This window comes from Phocoena phocoena, chromosome 17, assembly GCF_963924675.1.
Source record: "Phocoena phocoena chromosome 17, mPhoPho1.1, whole genome shotgun sequence".
NCBI lineage: Eukaryota > Metazoa > Chordata > Mammalia > Artiodactyla > Phocoenidae > Phocoena > Phocoena phocoena.
This window is the reverse complement of record NC_089235.1, coordinates 18,061,489-18,079,738: the sequence shown is the minus strand read 5'-3', so window position 1 is coordinate 18,079,738 and position 18,250 is coordinate 18,061,489. Positions and strand designations below refer to the sequence as shown.

Sequence of the window (18,250 nt, the reverse complement as noted above, 5' to 3'; positions counted from 1 at the left end):
GCAGAGGGTGAACGGCTCAGTAAACGTTAGCTGTGATCACTCACTCAGTTAACAAAGACTCCTTTTAAGTGCTAGGTGTCATGCCAGATACGAGACGCTAGGACTACAGTGAATAAGACTCCCCTTTTCCCTGTGTCTGAACAGAAATCAGTCCCTTTATAGCCCTCCTAGAACATCACCCCCAGAATAGTATGTGAATCATTCACTCTAAGCATTTCCTTTATTGAAGAAGTTTTACGGTCTGTTACAGGGTTCACAAGCATTTCAGGGGAGTCCTTGCCTTCTTAAATCTGAGAAGTAAAAGAATATACTTATCTTGATGTTATTAGAATTACATTTTTGATAAAACAAGAGTCAGATGCCAACCAGGATGATAACATGAGCTCTTCATCTAGTTGACTTCATTGTAAGTTCACCAAGCTCTGAAGTATTCAGTTTCTGGCCAGGGTTTCCCGTGCGTATCTGGGTGATTTCGCTCCCTGGGGGATCACAGCGCTCATGCACTTGTCAGTCTTGATGCCTCTAGGGCTTAGGAGTTTCCAGTTTTACAATCTCAGATTACGTTGTAGATTTCTCTCCTTGTCTCACAAGAACTGTCACCCTCTGCAAATAAGACTGTGTAGTCCTTTTTGCGAGCCTTTTGTCCTCCTGAGTGAACTTTTCAGGAGAATAATAAAAGTAAGTAAAAGAGAATAACAAAAATAAATAGAATTTGCTCAAGATGCATTCTGATTTTACTCCTCTGTAGGCCTCAGATTTTCAGAATTCTCTATGTTGCTTCCTCACATACTTCTGGAACCTTATACACACTGGGGTTTGAATGACCCATTGGTTTTGCTTGACATCCTGTGTTTTTAAGAACATATGGAAGGCTTTCTCCAAATCAGTAAAGGCAGCAAGACGTTTTTTACTGTATTGAACTGTTTAGTTGTCTACATATCACATTTTAAAACGAAAATAAAACTATCTCATGTTCTGATCTTTCCTAAATCCAGTAAGTTTTTTATGTTGAGTTTCAATAGTCTGTATTTCTAATGGAATATAATAAACTGATATTATACCTAATATCACCAGGTATTTTCCACTCTCATTGCTTGTGTGCTTTTTCTTTTCCTGTAAATTTATTCATTTATTTATGGCTGCATTGGGTCTTTGTTGCTGCACGTGGGCTTTTCTCTGGTTGCGGCGAGCGGGGGCTACTCTTCGTTGCAGTGCGCGGGCTTCTCATTGCAGTGGCTTCTCTTGTTGCCGAGCACGGGCTCTAGGCACGAGGGCTTCAGTAGTTGTGGCTCGCAGGCTCATTAGTTGTGGCGCATGGGCTTAGTTGCTCCCCGGCATGTGGGGTCTTCCCGGACCAGGGCTTGAACCCGTGTCCCCTGCACTGGCAGGCGGATTCTTCACCACTGCCCCACCAGGGTTGTCCCTGATTGCGTGCTTTTTCTTTCTCTTTTCCTCATCCCTTGTCTCCCTCATCGAGATGAAAATGAGCACCTTCACCTGTTTAGCTGTTGTCTTTTACCTCTGGGTCAGGTTTAGGATCTTAGGCTACTGTTTGGACTATATATTTAATTATCTCAGGTATTATTCTCATGATGGCTTACTGCTTTTCTCAGTTTAGGTTTCCTGGGAGCTTATTACTCATTCATTTCCCAGGCTTTTTCTTGGCTTCAGTTATCTGAGCCTTGACCCTCTCGCTTTCTTTATTTTCTCATTATTTGTTGGCATTCTCACAGTCTCTGGTCAAGATGCACTTCTTCAAAGATAAATGAGTTACTAGACTCCTACACTGTGGTTGACTGACAGGTCACAGAATAGTTTATATGGATAGAACAATAACCCAAACATGTAAATAGATGTCCCTTAAGACACAAAACAGAGAATTTTAAAAGTTGTGGTAAAAGTAATATTCATTTACATGTGGTAAAATGTAATCTAATCATTACATTAGATTCATCTGAATATTTATTTAGTTGGTTTTTCCTGGTTTTCATAATATCTGGACATGTCAGTGTGTCTTCTGAACACTACCTGATATTTTGAAGCGCACTGGCATCTCGAATGACTGATGAACCAATGGGCAGTGTTCCTAGGGAGACACGGGATGCTCTTCTCCCCGGTATGGTGGGAGCCCTGACAGGGGTGCCATCCAGCATGTGAAGTGAAAGCCTAGAGGCCTGCCAGCATCACTGCGGCCCTTCCTGGGCCTGCCGCAGCAGGCATAGTAACGTGGAGCTGGTGGCAAGGCCCCTAGGTTATTTATGGGGAATAAAAAAAAAAAAATACATGAGAGGGGCTGAAGTATCATAGAAACACTGTGGCATGTCTGAGAAGGACGATGGGTTAGTAGCCAAGAAAGAAGAAGGACAAACAACTATAGTTTCCTGCCGTGTTCTGGCACAGAGTGTAACTTGCCCAGGGTTACAGGCCAGTAGAGGACCAAGCTGGCCTCCAACCCAGGACTGGGTTCTTCAGAGCGCATGTGTGTTCTGCTGCATTATGCTAACGCATGTAAACGCCGCCTCTTTTGGAACATTAGGATATCGTGGCACACTTACTCAACAGTAACCTCAAAAGCTGCTTTGCACACACAAGAGAATTTGCAGCATGACTGAAATGCAATTTCGTATCCATATTGTCAGCAGGAATAAACCATCATAATCAGAGGTCGGAACTGTTAGCCTTGTCAAGTTCTCAGTATTAGCCTTTTCCCGTGTGTGGTGGTCAGACTGAATACCAGTGTCGCAGCTTTACCGATATCGTCTGATTTGTTGCCATGCCGTGTTTTTGCCTCAGGGTTCATGGCAGAGCTGAAGAAGATTTGGTGATTCTCAGCTTAGTGCGCGTCCTGGAATAAGGCACAACTCATACTATAGTATGATGATGAAAAGCATACCGAGGTCATCGGCAGCGATACGGGGAAAGGAGAGCATAGAGAACTGCATTCCACATAGTACTCCTGGGAGGATTTGAGCAGAAAAGTTAAACAGTTAATTTAAAATGACTGAAAATTCAGTTGCTTTGCATTACCTCAGAGTATTTGTAGTTAAAAGTGGGAGAGTTTTCTAAAGGTCCCAGGTACTCTTCTATTTTAGCAAAAGGTGCTTTTTACACTTCTTATACTGTAAAAGGATCCAGGTAGTTGAGAAAGTCCTTTTTTCCATTTCTTTGAAAAGTAATCTTTGAGTTGGAGGGTGCTATTGGCTCCAACGATCGGTATAATTCCAGTAAATCATCTGGTATGGATTATAATAAAACGCCAAGTGTATTACCAATAACCAGAAGAAATTTCTAAGACTTTTCAATGATTATTGTCAATAATCTGAGACTACTTGCATTGCCTGAATCTACCTGACAGCATACCTCCATGTGGCAATTTCAGCTAATAAATTATATTTCTACTTTCAGTTGCTATGAAGTCACCCAAACTCCGCATTTGTTGTTGTTGGTGGAGCTTTAATGTATATGCTCTTCTAACGATCGTGGGAATATGAAACAGAATGGTTATTCACTTGATTAATCTTTATTGCAGGTGAGAGGACAAAATGTACTTTATAAAATACTTGATTAAATGTACCTATTTCTTGGCATACATCATTAGATGTTTAATTATAATTTTTATGTGTCGGAGCCAACATTTTCCTGTAGAAATACAGCTCAAGATCTAATACTGGGCAACAGTGGAAAATGGGATTCAGTATGAAAATATTTGCTTTATGTAAACCTTTTTATGAATGCAGCTAATGCATAAGTGAAGTCAAGCTGTAAAAACAATTAGCTGGGAAAATACCAAGTAAATTTTTTATATTCCAGTGAATATCTGTTAACTACACATTATTGTTGTCATTAAACTATATGCAAATGTACAAGTAGATTCACTTAGATTTGGGTAAAAAAGATAAAGTACTAGAAGTATGCAGTGCGTATAATTACTGTTTGCATCTCCAAACAAAGCACATTAATCTTTCTGCAATACTGCTGATGTAATGTCTCCATGTTGCTTCTGGGAGTATTTGAAGTGGGCAAGCATCCAAAGTTGATAGTTAATTCTGATCAGCAAAGGCTAACTAGAGTAGACGTCTGGGTTGGACATTGTAACAAAGCAAGCAATTTCTAAAGCTCTTGGAAGATTCCGGTGCAAACTCCATCATGCATTTATTTGAATCTCTTATTCTAGACATTACCAAATTAGTTTATCCGCACAGGGTGTGAAACCCCTTCTAAAATAATGATTTGTTATGTTTGTATTTTTATAAAAATTCAAACTTCTCAAAACCATCTACTTTGGGGCTTAAGCTAATGAAGAAACAGAAACATTTAAAATATTTTCTAGAACCAGTCTCAGGAACCATTTTGTTGCTGGGAAGGACTTGAGAGATTTTCTTCACCAGTGGTCTTGAAAGAACATTCTCAGACAGCTCTTAATCAAAGATGATCTGTTGATGGAATTGAATAATGAGAATCTTCTTACAACTCAAATAATAAGCCATAATTTTCTTAAGCTAAGGATCTGCTGTTAGACTACTAGCATGCAGTATTTAGTGAGTACGTATTAAAATTTTTAATTGTATTCCTTTAAAACATTTTACAAAAGCTTTTGAAGTGCAAAGTGCACTCCAAGTGCACATACACATATATATTTGAAAATTGCTCCTAAGTAAAGGCACAGATATGTTATGATATTTCATGAAAAATACTATAATTTCCCCCTTATTTGCCACTTGAATCAGATTGAGAAAGTTGATACAGACAAAATCTTTCATATTACTGATGAGTCTTAGAGAAAATAAGTCCTCTTACCCAAACAGCTTATAGATTGAGTAGATGGAGCTTAAATCCAATTGATCTTAATGTAATCTAAAGATCTTTTCCTCTGTTCACTCTCTGAGTGTTTATTTAAGTTTATCAAGCTTGTAAAAGTACTTGATAAACATTTTTAATTGTATTTCTTAAAATGTTAAGTAATCTTTATTATATTCAAGATAAAAAGCTTTTAGCAGATTAAACAATAACCTGCGGGAATACACAGACTCTTAACTAAGGCAGCATGTCTCCAAGTGTGTTTTGTAGAATACACATGTGAGTTCGCGACAAAGGGGGTTTCATTACCAAAAATATTTAGGAAACACTGTATAGTGTTTTTCCCTCTTGAAGACGGGACAGTTCAGACAACATAAAGCCTATGAGAAGGCAGGTTCATTGACCTTAAAGCTATGTTAATAGATACCTTGCAAATTAATTATATATCCACTGTGAGAAGTTAGAAAAGGGATGACTAAAGTCTGAAGAAGGAAAATGAATGTAGAAAGAGATTAATTAGAAAACAGAAAAATAATAGAAAAATATGCAGAATCCAATATCTTGTTTTTAGAACCAATAAAATATTTAAATATGTAGCCTAATCAAGGCATGCAATTCTGAGTTTAAAGCACAGATGTGCAAAACATGGTCTGAGATGGGGGAACACTGCAGATGCACAAGAAATGAAGATTCTCATAAAGGACTACTTTGTTTAACTCATGGAAGACGATTTCAGAACCTTGGATGGATGGGATGCTTTTGTAGGAAAACATATAAATGATCAAAACTGACCTCAAAAGGAGAAAATAAAGAACCGGTTGCCCTAGATGTAAAAGGATAAGTATTGGAATAGCTAACTGCCACCCCTCGCCCAGCACCCTGAAGGAAAAGCACCCGACCTCGGTGGTTTCACAGGGGAATCTTACTGAACCTTCGGAAAACTGGAAACAGATTATTCTGGGCAACCAAAAATAACCTTGGTGTCTAGCTCAGCAATGCGAGTTTGAGATAACAACAAAGGATAGAGCTTCAGATCAATATTATTTGTAGAATATCAAAGGAAAAATCATAATTGAAATATTGGCAGACAGAATTTGGCGGTACATTGAAAGAAGAACCACTGTAACCAAGTGGGATTTACCCTAGGAATGTAAAATTGTTTCACGATTAGAAAATGTGTTAATAAAATTCACCTTATTAAGAGATGAAAAGTAAAAATTGTCAACTACACAGATGCTGAAAAGACATAAAAAATCCATTCTCAACTTAGAAAATCCAATACATTATGAATAACTGAATATTACTTTAACACTGTAAACTGTGTACTCTGTAGGTGCACCCACACATACTCTCTCCCTGTCTCTCACACACACACACGACCATCCCTTCTTTTTTTGTTTTTTTTTTGACCGCACCACGAGGCATGTGGGATCTTAGTTCCCCGACCAGGGATCGGGCCCACGTCCTCTGCAGTGGAAGCATGGAGTCTTACCCACTGGACCGCCAGGGAAGTCCCATCCCATCCCATCTTAACCCACCTCAACAGCCAGTGTTATGCTTAATGAGGGCACACTAGCTACATTCCCATTAAAGTAAAAAACAGGACCATCCATTATCAACTGCTGTTTGGTATTCAGTTGGAGGTATGAACCCACACAATTAGGGAAAATAAAAGGAATGAAATGTGGAAGGAAATAGGAAGAAGTATCATTTTTTTGCGCATCAGTTGTGATTACCTGGAAAATTGCAAGAGAACTAAGAACTTGTAGAGGCAGGCAGGAGAATTCAGTAAGGCAGATGGGACCAAGTTAACATTCAGCAATGAAAAGTCTTCGTATTCACAAGCAAGGGAAGGGAAGGAGACCCCTGTAAGGAGGTGCTCTCTGTCTTCAGCGTCCATAAAAATCACCAAGGCTGTTTGGTAATCATGTTGATTCCTGGACTCGCCCAAAGAGTCTGATTGTCAGCCTTGACTCTGCGTTTTCACAGGTGTTCCTGGACCCCTCCAGGAGGACTCTGATGGTTTTTGTGTGGGACCCACACTCTGAGACATGCTGCCCTGAGGACCCCACCCCCATTCCTGTACTGTCACTCCTCACTGGGCTGCCTGTGGTGCCAGCCATTTACCTGTCTCAGACGGTTTGCTGCGGTACCTGGAGGGACACAGCGACAGCATACCCTGGCAAGAGAGCCCCCAGCTTCCTCTGCCGGGGACCCTTCTTCACTGTCACAAGTTCTAGCACTGGGCGTCGGCCACCACGTGAGAGGCACGCCTGGCTGCTCCTGCTACACGCCCGCCGTCCAGTGGGGTGGCAGGAAATAGGGGTGTCCTCTGTTACCTGTGCTTAGGGAAAACACTGAGCAGAGGTTCAGGGCGGTTGCAGCCTTTACTAACTTGCCAAGTTCTGCAGGGCTGCATTTCCCTGGAGTTCATCACTCTCTTCACAGCAGTCCTATAGCCAGTCACTTAATTCCTGTGCTTTCCAGTGCTTCCCTGCTTGAATAATCACTCATCCTTAGCAGAAGTGTAACTGGTTAAGTCCAGCTCCTCTGACTCTGTACTGGTACCCAGGAAGCTACAGAAAAACGTAACTGTGCTGACTGGTCCCATCTTGAAATAATGAACGCAGCCCTTAGGTGGCTTTCAGCACTGCCGGCAGTCCCCTGTATTCTTCTGGGCAATTCAGTTTCCTGTGTTCACAGATGACTTGTCTAGACTATGCAGTGGCCTGCCAGCCCCCTTCTTCTTGCCTTTCTTTGGGCAAACAGTAGTGAGAGACTTTTAAGTAATAAGTCCGACTGTGTCACTTCCCTGCTTAAAGCCCTCCGATGGCTTCCATCACATGTGGGATTAAGTTGTGACTAGTTTTCTGCCCCTCACCCCTTGACTCATTTCTTCCAGGTATAAGAACACTTGATGTTTCTCAAAAAATGCCCCATATGTTACCACCCCAGGGCCTTTGTACTTGCTATCTCATTTGCTAGGAACACTTCTTCCTCCAGGCATCCCCATACCTAGAATTCTTACTCCAACTACCTCTTTATTCAAATGTCACATCCTAAAAGAGGTTCTCTGTTCTGCTTTACTTTTCTTCCTAGCCCATCTTACTACTTGATACTGTTCGATTGATTGGTTGATTGATTGTCTCCTGAGGCCTGTCTACCATCCCTAGGGATTAAAGCAGTCCCTGGCATGAATTAGGTCTTTAATAAATATTTTTTGAATAAATAATTTAATCCACATACGCCCACCAACCCCCGCCCCTGGCAATCAAACAAGGGCAGGAAGAAGACGAGGTTATTAATTTCTGAGTGTTCAGAAGGGAGGGATGACTTTTATTCCCTCTCCCTTGCACTCCCCCAATTTGGCAGGCTAATTTCTGGGAGTCTGCCAAGAATGTAAATAGGAACAGGTGACATCACCTAGGAAGACTGTCTTGTCTATGAGAAACAGAAGTTTGAACCTTAGGGAGTATGAACATTTTTTTTTTAAATTGGTTTTTATTGAGGTAAAACTCACAGTCACATAAAATTCACCATTTTAACTACTTTAAAGTGTACAGTTCGGTACACTGAATTACTACACATTCACCGTGTTGTACAACCATCACCACTATCTAATTCCAGAACATTTCATCATGCCCGTAAGAATCCCCCTACCCCTGAACAGTTAGTCCCCACTTTCCCTCTTCCCAGCCCGTGGCAACCACTAATCTACTTTCTGTCTGGTGGAGTTGGCCATTCCGGACATTTCATCTGAATGCAATCGTACGGTATGTAGACTTTGTGTCTAGCTTTCACTTAGTGTAATGTTTTCAGAGTTCGCGCACGTTGTATCATGGATCAGCGCTTCATTCCTTTGTACGGCTCTTCAGTACTCCATTGTTTGGCTATACTACATTTTGTTTCTTGATTCATCAGTTGGGTGGCCCTTTGGGTTATCTCTCCTTTCTGGCTGTGACGAATAATGCTGCTGTGAACACTTGTGTGCCCATTTTTGTTTCCACGCCTTCAAAACTTTCTCTTCAGTTTTGCTGGGTCAGATGGTAATTCTGTGTTTAACTTTTAAGGAACAGCAGCGGCTGCACAGCTGTAAGCATCCTCGTGGGTGTGCAGTGGTGTGTCATTGTGGTTTTGACTTGCAGTTCCCTCATGGGAACGTTAGCGTTTAAGCACGGGTTCCCGAAAGGTGGGTTACTAGAGGAGGCAGTGAGAGAGAGCAAGTGGTGCTGCCAACAGCTCGGTCTCCTGGGCTTACAGTGCCCCAGCTTTCTCTTTGGAACTGATGTGACCACTGATCTAAGTCTGGCTTAAATTGCCTTGATGTTCCAAGTCTATCATGACCTCTCCAAAGTTTACAGTTAGTAGCTCTGCGTTTAAAGTGCTCACTTATCCAGTTCATTCAGACGCAGCGTAGAGTAGAGGTTAAGCCCATAGCCTCTGCAGTGAGACTGTTCGGTTCAGACGCTGGCTCAAGTGGGGTGGCCTTGGACAAATAAGTGAACATCTCTGTTCCTCATTTCCATGCGTGTGGAGTGAAGTTGAGGTTGTTACTGTGGCTGAAAGAGATGAGTATGCACAGAGCTTCAGATCGTGGCTGGCACATGGTGAGTTCTGTGTGTCGGCTGTAATCAGGATGATGGTGGTGGTGGTGATGATGATTTATCTAGATATCCATTTAGGGAAGGGGCAAGAATAGTTTTATGCTGGATCCAAGTTTGGGATCGAGGGTGGTAATTGTGTGTTTATAACGTGGTGCTCGTTGATGGCATGCTCTGATTTCCATAGTCCTGTTGTGATACTGGCGTCAGTGACACAGTACAAACCATTGACTCTTGTGGCTCGTAGTCTGTGTTCCACAAGTCATTCCACTAATTCATCAAATTTACATTTTGAGCGCAGGTTTACTTTTGTTTGGACAGGGACTAGACTGACTTCAATAAAATATTTTCTTTTGTTTATATACCAGTATAACCATATTATTTTTAAAATTTTGAAATTATGAAAGAATATATCGTTTATAATTCCATCACTTCAAAACACCCTATCCCAGCCTTTAGTGCATATCTTTCTATATTTTCCCTTATGCATCTTAAACATAATTATAATTCTACAAATAGAATAGAATATCCTTACATCTCTTTTAAAGCTTATTTTCAGCCGTCCTGTGAATCTTTTCTGATAGATCCTAATTTTTGAAATTTCTCAAGACTAAACATTCAGATCCCGTAAAAGATAGAGCTTCAAAATTTATAGATGTGAATAGAGAAAGAACTCTCTCCTATCTAGACGTTTTATATACATACAAGCTTGAAAATGTGCCAAGGACTATTTTATAGCTTTATGATAAAACCTATTATTTTTCAATAGCAAGAAAAAGAACGCTTAGCTGTGCCAAAACGTGTACAAAGAGTCAAAATAATCAGCAGGGCACTTGATTTCTAAGTTTTGGACTTTATAGTTCTTTAAACATAAATTCTGCAAATATTTTACAGATAAGTAAACTGAGATAGAAAGATTAAGTGACATTTCTGTTTTCAGTCAATGTTAGAAGTAAACACAGAAATCCACAGCCTCTCCTTATTAGATCAGAAGATAACACGTTCGTATATTTAAGACGTAAACCTGTAGAGGAGACATGAGCGCTTAAGCTGGACTGAGGTTTATGATAATGCTATCAAATGAAATGAGGCAATTATTTTTCAATTTTTAAAAGTTCTAATGTTATTTGGAATATGTCTTTCTCACCTTGTAAAAATGATACTTAGGAAGGTGGAGATGATGGAGAAGGCAGTCACAGAATGGTAGGGAGGATTTTAGTTGTTTAGAAAGATAAACACAAAATGAGTCCACAGAGAGGGCATTAATGAGGTAGATTTAGGGAGAATGGCAAGGATCTATGGTATGGAAAGTTGTTATAACTGACAGTCAAATAAAAGAATAAGAATACCCATATTCTTGTAGGAATACTGTGGAAGAATGTAAAATCTTCCCTTTGCTCAAAAACCAAAACAAAACTGTATAAGGAATGTCAAGTATTAATTCAAAGGAGCCAAATATCATTCTTTCTTTATTCTTGTAGTGACTTGTGAAGTCTTGAAGACAGGCCAAATCTAAAGACTCTTTTGAGATCTAAAGAAAGGGAAACTTTTATTTTCTTTTATTTGAAATTTTGTTTTGTTTTTTATAAAAGTTCCGGTGGACAGAGGGCTTGGGGAAAAAAGAGGACAAGAGGAACGGGGAAAAAAAAGCGGTCTTCACAAACAGCCTTTATAAAACTTACACTGTCAGGCAGTGTGGCACATGAGCCCATTTTTCTGACCTTTTGCTCCTGCCTGTTTGTGTCCCTGCTTGGCTTGATGTACCCTAAAAACATAGAATTTCACTGTGGAGGTCTGTTTGTTCAGCACCTACGCGGTAAGGCACCTCTGAAGTCTGTTCATGGACCTTATTAGGTTAGAAAGAACCCTTGCATTAGCTTCTCTGGCCCGCCAAGGACATAGCTAGTTTAATAAACGTATATGAAGAAAAATAGAAGAAGATAAAGCAGATTTTCAGGAAACTACTTAAGAGTTTCCTAAGCTCTGAAGTTAGGCAGACTTGAGTTTGACGCCCAGCAACTTTGCTGGGGAGATTTGCTACCTCTCAAGGTGACCATGGGGGCATGTGTCTCACCAGGCTGCCATGAGGATTAAATGAGAAAGAGATGTAAGAAACCTAACCGTGGTGCTATAAGGAATGTGTGCAGTCCTTTGCTTGCATGGGGTGTGAAACAGTCATCAAGTCGCATCAGCCACATTGTAGGCTGTGCTGACCTGAGGAGCAGGTGTCTCAGCCTTTAGTGTGCAGACCCACCAATAAAACCTGTGCAACTGAAGACTCTTGTTCCATCCTCAGAGGCTGATTCAGCAGGTCAGGGTTAGAACACAGGAATCTGCATTTGTAACAGGCCCTAGAGATGATTCCTATGAAATCGGGATCACACTTTATAAAATATACTTCGGAGGCTGAGGGTAGAAGCCGTTTGACCTTGAAACTTTAATAGCCTGGATGGGTGAGTTTTCATGGCTCATCTTTTTTTTTTTTTTTTTTTTTTTTTTTGCGCTACGCGGGCCTCTCACTGCCGTGGCCTCTCCCGTTGCAGAGCACAGGCTCCGGACGCGCAGGCTCAGCGGCCATGGCTCACAGGCCCAGCCGCTCTGTGGCATGTGGGATCTTCCCGGACCAGGGCACGAACCTGTGTCCCCTGCCTCGGCAGGCGGACTCTCAACCACTGCACCACCAGGGAAGCCCTATGGCTCATCTTTTAACAGTAAAAGATAGGGATCTAAGCACTGATCATAAAATTCTAATTGAGGAAAATCATTCAAGAACAGCAGTGTAAGATTAGGTAAGTATGTATGTGCTAATTTGTGGAAATAAGTGCATCACTTATTAGAAGCATTTTACCAGAAATAAATAAAAATAGAAAAAGGAACTCCATTAAATAGAGCCTATCAACCTTTCAAGTTAGTAAACTTTGAGCTTCTTTACCAAGGGAAATGAATACTTAGAGACCAGGACCTAACACGAAAAGAATTCTTCATCTTCTCTCCTGTAATTCAATCTGGGAGCCATTAATGAGAGTGCTCTGGTTAATCTTAATTGTCATGATGATATGAGGAGATGTGATATATAAGGTATTCAAACCACGTGGGGTAGATTATTAAGAATCATTGTTAAGTAAGAGGATGGAATGAAACTGGAATGAAACAAGTCAGGCGTCGGGTCTTGGTATTTCCTGCTGTTAGTGCTAGAATATTTTACTTTTTATGTTAAAAATGCAACATACCTGATTTCCCCTCTGATATTTATACAGTATAATATATATGTACATACGTATCCACATCAGGGACGTGCACATACATAGAGCCATATTTGATGCCCAAAAAGGAAGAGGCCCCAAGGGCTCTTTAGGGTGCAATTAATATTTTGGTCTGAAAATCAGCAGATTGTTTCAGTATGGTTATGTGTTATGACATCATATTCCAGTAAAGTTATAATGAACAGAAATTTTGTTTGTCTCTGTGGCAAACCGAAATGAGTTTTGTAATTATCAGCAGGCCTTAGTGATTATAGTGGCGCCCACTCCCTCCACCATAGTTAAAGGTCTGTTAGCATTCCAGTTGTGGACCTCTATTTTCAGAAGTGTATAATTAATTGTAAACATTTGCTCTGTGGGGAAAGCTTGCCATGTGGGATTTCAGTCCAGAAGTAAATTTCTGATTCAGGTTGTCTGTTTTGAAGTTTTAGAGTGAAACCAGTTAAAAATAGGCATAAAGTTCTGTGGAGGTGGGAAAACTGAATTTTGTGGGAGACAAAATGAAAATAACCTGCATTGATGATATTAGTCTGTCAAAATTTCTGCATTAAAGGGATCTAAAATAAAATAGGTAATAGGAAGTTGTGTACTTCAGTGCATCACTAGTTACTGCAGTCAAAGAGCAAAAAAGATTGTGGTTTTAATGCTTTTTAGTCTGCACGTTAAAAATATCTTTTACTATAAGTGATTTTTTTTCTTCCTTTAACTTCTTTATATTTGCCAATTAAAAATGAGAACATATGACATACAGTAAAAACACGTTTAAAGTATTTTATCTTAATAGAAAACTGTGGGCCAAGAAAATTGACTTTAAAAATTTAAAACAGTGACTTTTTCTTTTTTCTCATACTCACTCTGGATTTCTCCACAACATTTGACATTGTTGATTATCCCTTCCCCTGACATTATGTTGTAATTTCTTTTCTAACTCTGACCCTCTTTCATCTCCTTCGCTGCTGTCTATTATTTCCCCTGCCTTTTGATTGTGGGCATTAGTCAGATCCCAGCCTTAGGCTGTCTTTTTTGGTTCTTTTACACTTACCCTTTCCAGGTGCTCATCCACTCAACGTGGTTTCAATTATTACCTCCCAAATCTGCATCTTCAGTACCAATGTACATTTCTAGTCCTTCGCCTTCCGTAAACCTTCACTGATTAGTCCCATCTGCCTGTGAATTCTTACAGAGTGGGCTCTATGCAGTTTATCTCAGGTTGAACATGGAGCTCTGCCACCTGGAGGTCCAATAATCATCTACAACTTTAGTAAGACCTCGATTGGCTTCTCTTTGCTTGAAAAGAGACGCTTTGCAGCACAGGAGTGATTTTTAACTTAATTGTTTAGTGTTGCAGTTATGCACCCAACATTCCATCAAAATCGAATCTGTTAGTTTTGCTAACTCGCCCAGTCCAGTGGTCACAGTTCTCAGTCAGCGTTTCACTGGACGTGTGAGCAGCATCTGACACGACTGACTCCTCCCTCCTGCTAGATATACTTCTCCCGTTTGGCTTTCAGGAAGGGCACTCTGCTTGCTTGGTTTTCCTCCTGTCAGTCACGCCCTCCCACAGAGTTCTCACTGTCTTGTGGCTTTAAATTTCACCGACGTATTGATGATACCCAAATTCTATCTCCACCTTGGACCTCTTTCCTGGAGTCCAGACTTATGAATCTGACTGTCTTCTTTGACATCTTCATTTGGATGTCTAACAGACTGAATAATTTAACATCTCCACCCCAGAGCTGTTGATCCCAACAAACCCATTCCTTTCGCGGTCTTCACCAACTCAACGCACGGGTGCTCCACCGTCTAGTTGCTCATGTCAGAAACCCTGGGGTCTTCCTCGACGCCTCTCTCATATTCCATGGCTAGTCCTTGGGTAAACCCATCTTCTCCACTTTTGAAATTCATCCAGAATCCAAGTACTTCTCATTACTTGCGAAGCTGCTACCCTAGTTCAGGTTTCTGTATTATTGCAGTAGCCTCTTAACAGATCTCCTTGCTCCTGTCATCATTCCCCTACAGTCTGTTTTCGACATAATAGTCAGATGATCCTTCCAATCAATGGAAGTCAGATTATGTTGCTTCTCTCTTTAAAATCTGGCCATTTGGGGCTTCCCTGGTGGCGCAGTGGTTGAGAGTCCGCCTGCCGATGCAGGGGACACGGGTTCGTGCCCCGGTCTGGGAAGATCCCACATGCCGCGGAGTGGCTGGGCCCGTGGGCCATGGCCGCTGAGCCTGCGCGTCCAGATCCTGTGCTCCGCGACGGGAGAGGCCACAGCGGTGAGAGGCCCGCGCACTGCAAAAAAAAAAAAAAATCTGGCCATTTCATTCCGGGTAAAAGTCAGATCCTTACAGTAATTTCTAAGGAAGGCCCTGTGGAATCTGGCCACCTCTTCCCATCTCTTAGCTTTCCTTCCTTTACTCCCTTGATGCTAACCAGGTGGGAATCCTCAGAATTACTTGAACACGTTATCTGTGTGGTTTCCTTCCTCATTTATATCAGGCCTTTACACAATTGTCATCTTCTCAATGAGACACTCACTGGCCACTCTGTCTAACCCCCCCCTCCCTGTCCCACCCCACCTGACATTTCTGAACCTTTCCTTCTTTTTCTATTCAACATGTACTTCTAACATACTAGATATTCTACATATTTATCTTATTTATTGTCTGTCTTCTCCACTCTAATGTGTGTTTTTGTTCACTGTGCTATTCCCCCTTCATAAGAAGGTGCTCCATAAATAATTGTTAAATTAATGGATTTTACTGCCTATCCTCTTAATTTCTCCTAGGTTTGTTCTTTCTTCTTACAGCCCCCTTTATCCCCTCATGTCTGCATCATTGCAGCTTTCTGGTCACGCATCCTCACCTCAGTCGCATTAAACACAAACCTGCTAAAAATTTTCACCGTAAATACATTTTTTTGTGATTCTTTCTGCTTAAGAATTGGCTTAAAGTCTCCACTCTTTCTTATGTTGACTCTGATCTCCTTATTACTTTGCAAAATACTTATTACTTTGCAGTAGGAGCTCCATCCTACTACTGTTCTTCCCATGTCTAATCATAATTATCTTCTGCTAAAAGCACAGTAATCTGCGTGTTGTCACCTAAATGGTCTTGCTTGTCTCTCACCTCTGTGGCAGGTCCCAGTCCTTCAGCACCAGACCATTTGCGTCACTTCTGTCAAAATGCGACTGAAAACTTCTTGCCAGGAAGTCTTCTGTGATATAATTTTTAAAGTATTTATGTTTAATGTTGTTTTCTAAAATATGTTTTTCGTGGAGATCAGCATACATTCTTTATTATCGATAGATATATTGACTCACATTTTATCTTTTGTAAATACATTCATGAGGTTAAAACTTTATTGGGGGGACTTCCCTGGTGGCGCAGTGGTTAAGACTCTTGAGCTCCCAGTGCAGGGAGCCCGGGTTCAATCCCTGGTCAGGGAACTAGATCCCACATGCATGCCGCAGCTAAGGAGCCTACCAGCCACAACTGAGAAGCCCGCCTGCCGCAACTAAGACCCTGAGCAACCAAATAAGTAAATAAACGAACAAAAAAAATTTTATTGGGGTTAATAAGAGGGTATAGTGCATTCTATGGTTGGTGTCATTTTAAAGAAAATAAATCTTACTAATGATTATAGAGTGATTTTTTTTTTTTTTTTTGGCTGCTTTGGGGCTTTGTTGCTGTGCATGGGCTTTCTCTAGTTGCGTTGAGCAGGGGCTACTCTTCGTTGCAGTGCGCTGGCTTCTCATCGCGGTGGCTTCTCTTCTTGCCGAGCACGGGCTCGCGGGCCCTAGGGCGCGGGCTCAGGGCTTAGTTGCTCCACAGCATGTGTGATCTTCCCAGACCAGGAATTGAACCCATGTCCCCTGCATTGGCAGGTGGATTCTTAACCACTGAGCTACCAGGGAAGTCCCTACAGAGTGATTTTATTGAGCTAACAGTAATATTTTTATTTTCTTACTTTAGGTATCATTGCCCAATGCCCAAGATCTTTTATGTTCAGCTGACTGTAGGAAATAATGAATTTTTTGGGGAAGGAAAGACTCGACAAGCTGCTAGACACAATGCCGCAATGAAAGCCCTTCAAGCACTGCAGAATGAACCTATTCCGGAAAAGTCAGCTCAGGTGGGTCACTGCTGCATGTGGCAGCCTGTTTCTTATAGTTGCCTAGGGAGATTACTGAGAAGACAAACAAATGCTTTTTTACAAATAAGGGAAATCTCTGCTGATAGGAAGGACCACCAGAGTAGCGATCTGCTGTGATTTGCTCCTCAGCTAACCTGTGTGCTATATTAGACTCTTGTGTTCCTGCTGGGATGACCTTACCTTTGAGCACTTTGGTTCACCCTGTGGAGTTTCCAGGCAAGGGAGGATTTGGGAATGTGAGCAAGGATGAGAAATAATATTCATTTACCTTGCATCGAATGCTACGGTTTATTGAGCATGGATTACATTGTATTAATTAATCTAGAATCAAGGAGTTTAAAGTGGAGGAGATCTTTATGAACTTTCTAGTCCTACTTTATTTTACCAGAGAGGTTATTGAGGCTGATCTTCAGTAATTTCACTCGTTCCCATGGCTTCAGCTACTTTCTCTGTTGACTTCAAAATAGTATCTCCAGCCCGGGTGTGTCTAATAAGTCACCTTCTTAGGGAGTTCTGCACTTAGTTATTTGAAACTGTGCGGTTCAACCTGTACAGTTTCCCTTTCCTCAAGCCTGTTGTTCTTCCCCCTTCGAGATTTATCTTAGTTAATGGCAGACTTAGAATTTTTGTCCTTGTACACTTTCATTATGACCCTGATCTGTTTGCTTATCTGTTTTCATAAGCTTCTTGACAGCAGGAATACTGTCTCTTGATCTCTTTAATGCTTATACTGTGTTCAGTATATGTGAGGCCCTCCAGAAGTGTTAAATAGGTGAATAAGTAAATTGGCACAGAGCTCCGAAATCCTGGTTTGCATCCTGCACTCTTTCTGCAACTTAGTCTCCATAGAAGATTAAATATCATATACCAGTGGAGGTTGTGTGTGTGTGTGTGTGTGTGTGTGTGTGTGTGTGTGTGTGTGTAATGGAGGTCTCTAAAGAGAACTGGGTCTGAGGATATAGGATAAACTCAAATTAGTGAATGGTTGAGTAAGAGATTTCCACACTCAGCATTTATCCTTCTACTTTGAGGAAAAAAACTAAAACCAAATCACAAGAAGCCTCACAGCAGAGCCCTCGACTACAGTGGTTACATAGAAATCCACAAGATCCAGTTTCTGGTTTCCTGTTTCCTATTGTATTTTAGATAGGTTCTCTTGATTGTTAAATACATGTAAAGTTTGTTACAAAGTGAAGATTCAATGTCATCCTATTTTTTGTGATTTAGAATGGTGAATCAGGAAAAGAAATGGATGATGACAAAGATGCAAATAAGTCTGAGATCAGCTTAGTGTTTGAAATTGCTCTGAAGCGAAATATGCCCGTCAGTTTTGAGGTATGTGTTGAGCAGAGATCTCCCATTTTTCCCTCCTTGCTCCTTATTATTTTAAATAAACAAACAAATAAGATTGACAAATAAAATTTTAGTATCCTGAA

General features: G+C 40.9%; 1 protein-coding gene across 2 annotated transcripts in view; it reads left to right on the top strand.

The window, feature by feature from the left end:
• STAU2 (staufen double-stranded RNA binding protein 2) overlaps window positions 1-18,250 on the top strand; it is a 309,313-nt gene that overhangs the window by 94,829 nt on the left and 196,234 nt on the right. For both annotated transcript variants that reach the window (XM_065895762.1, XM_065895761.1), the window contains 2 exons: window positions 16,634-16,793; window positions 18,042-18,149. In XM_065895762.1, the coding sequence (XP_065751834.1) occupies window positions 16,634-16,793; window positions 18,042-18,149 (268 nt within the window). The remainder of the gene's footprint in view (window positions 1-16,633; window positions 16,794-18,041; window positions 18,150-18,250) is intronic.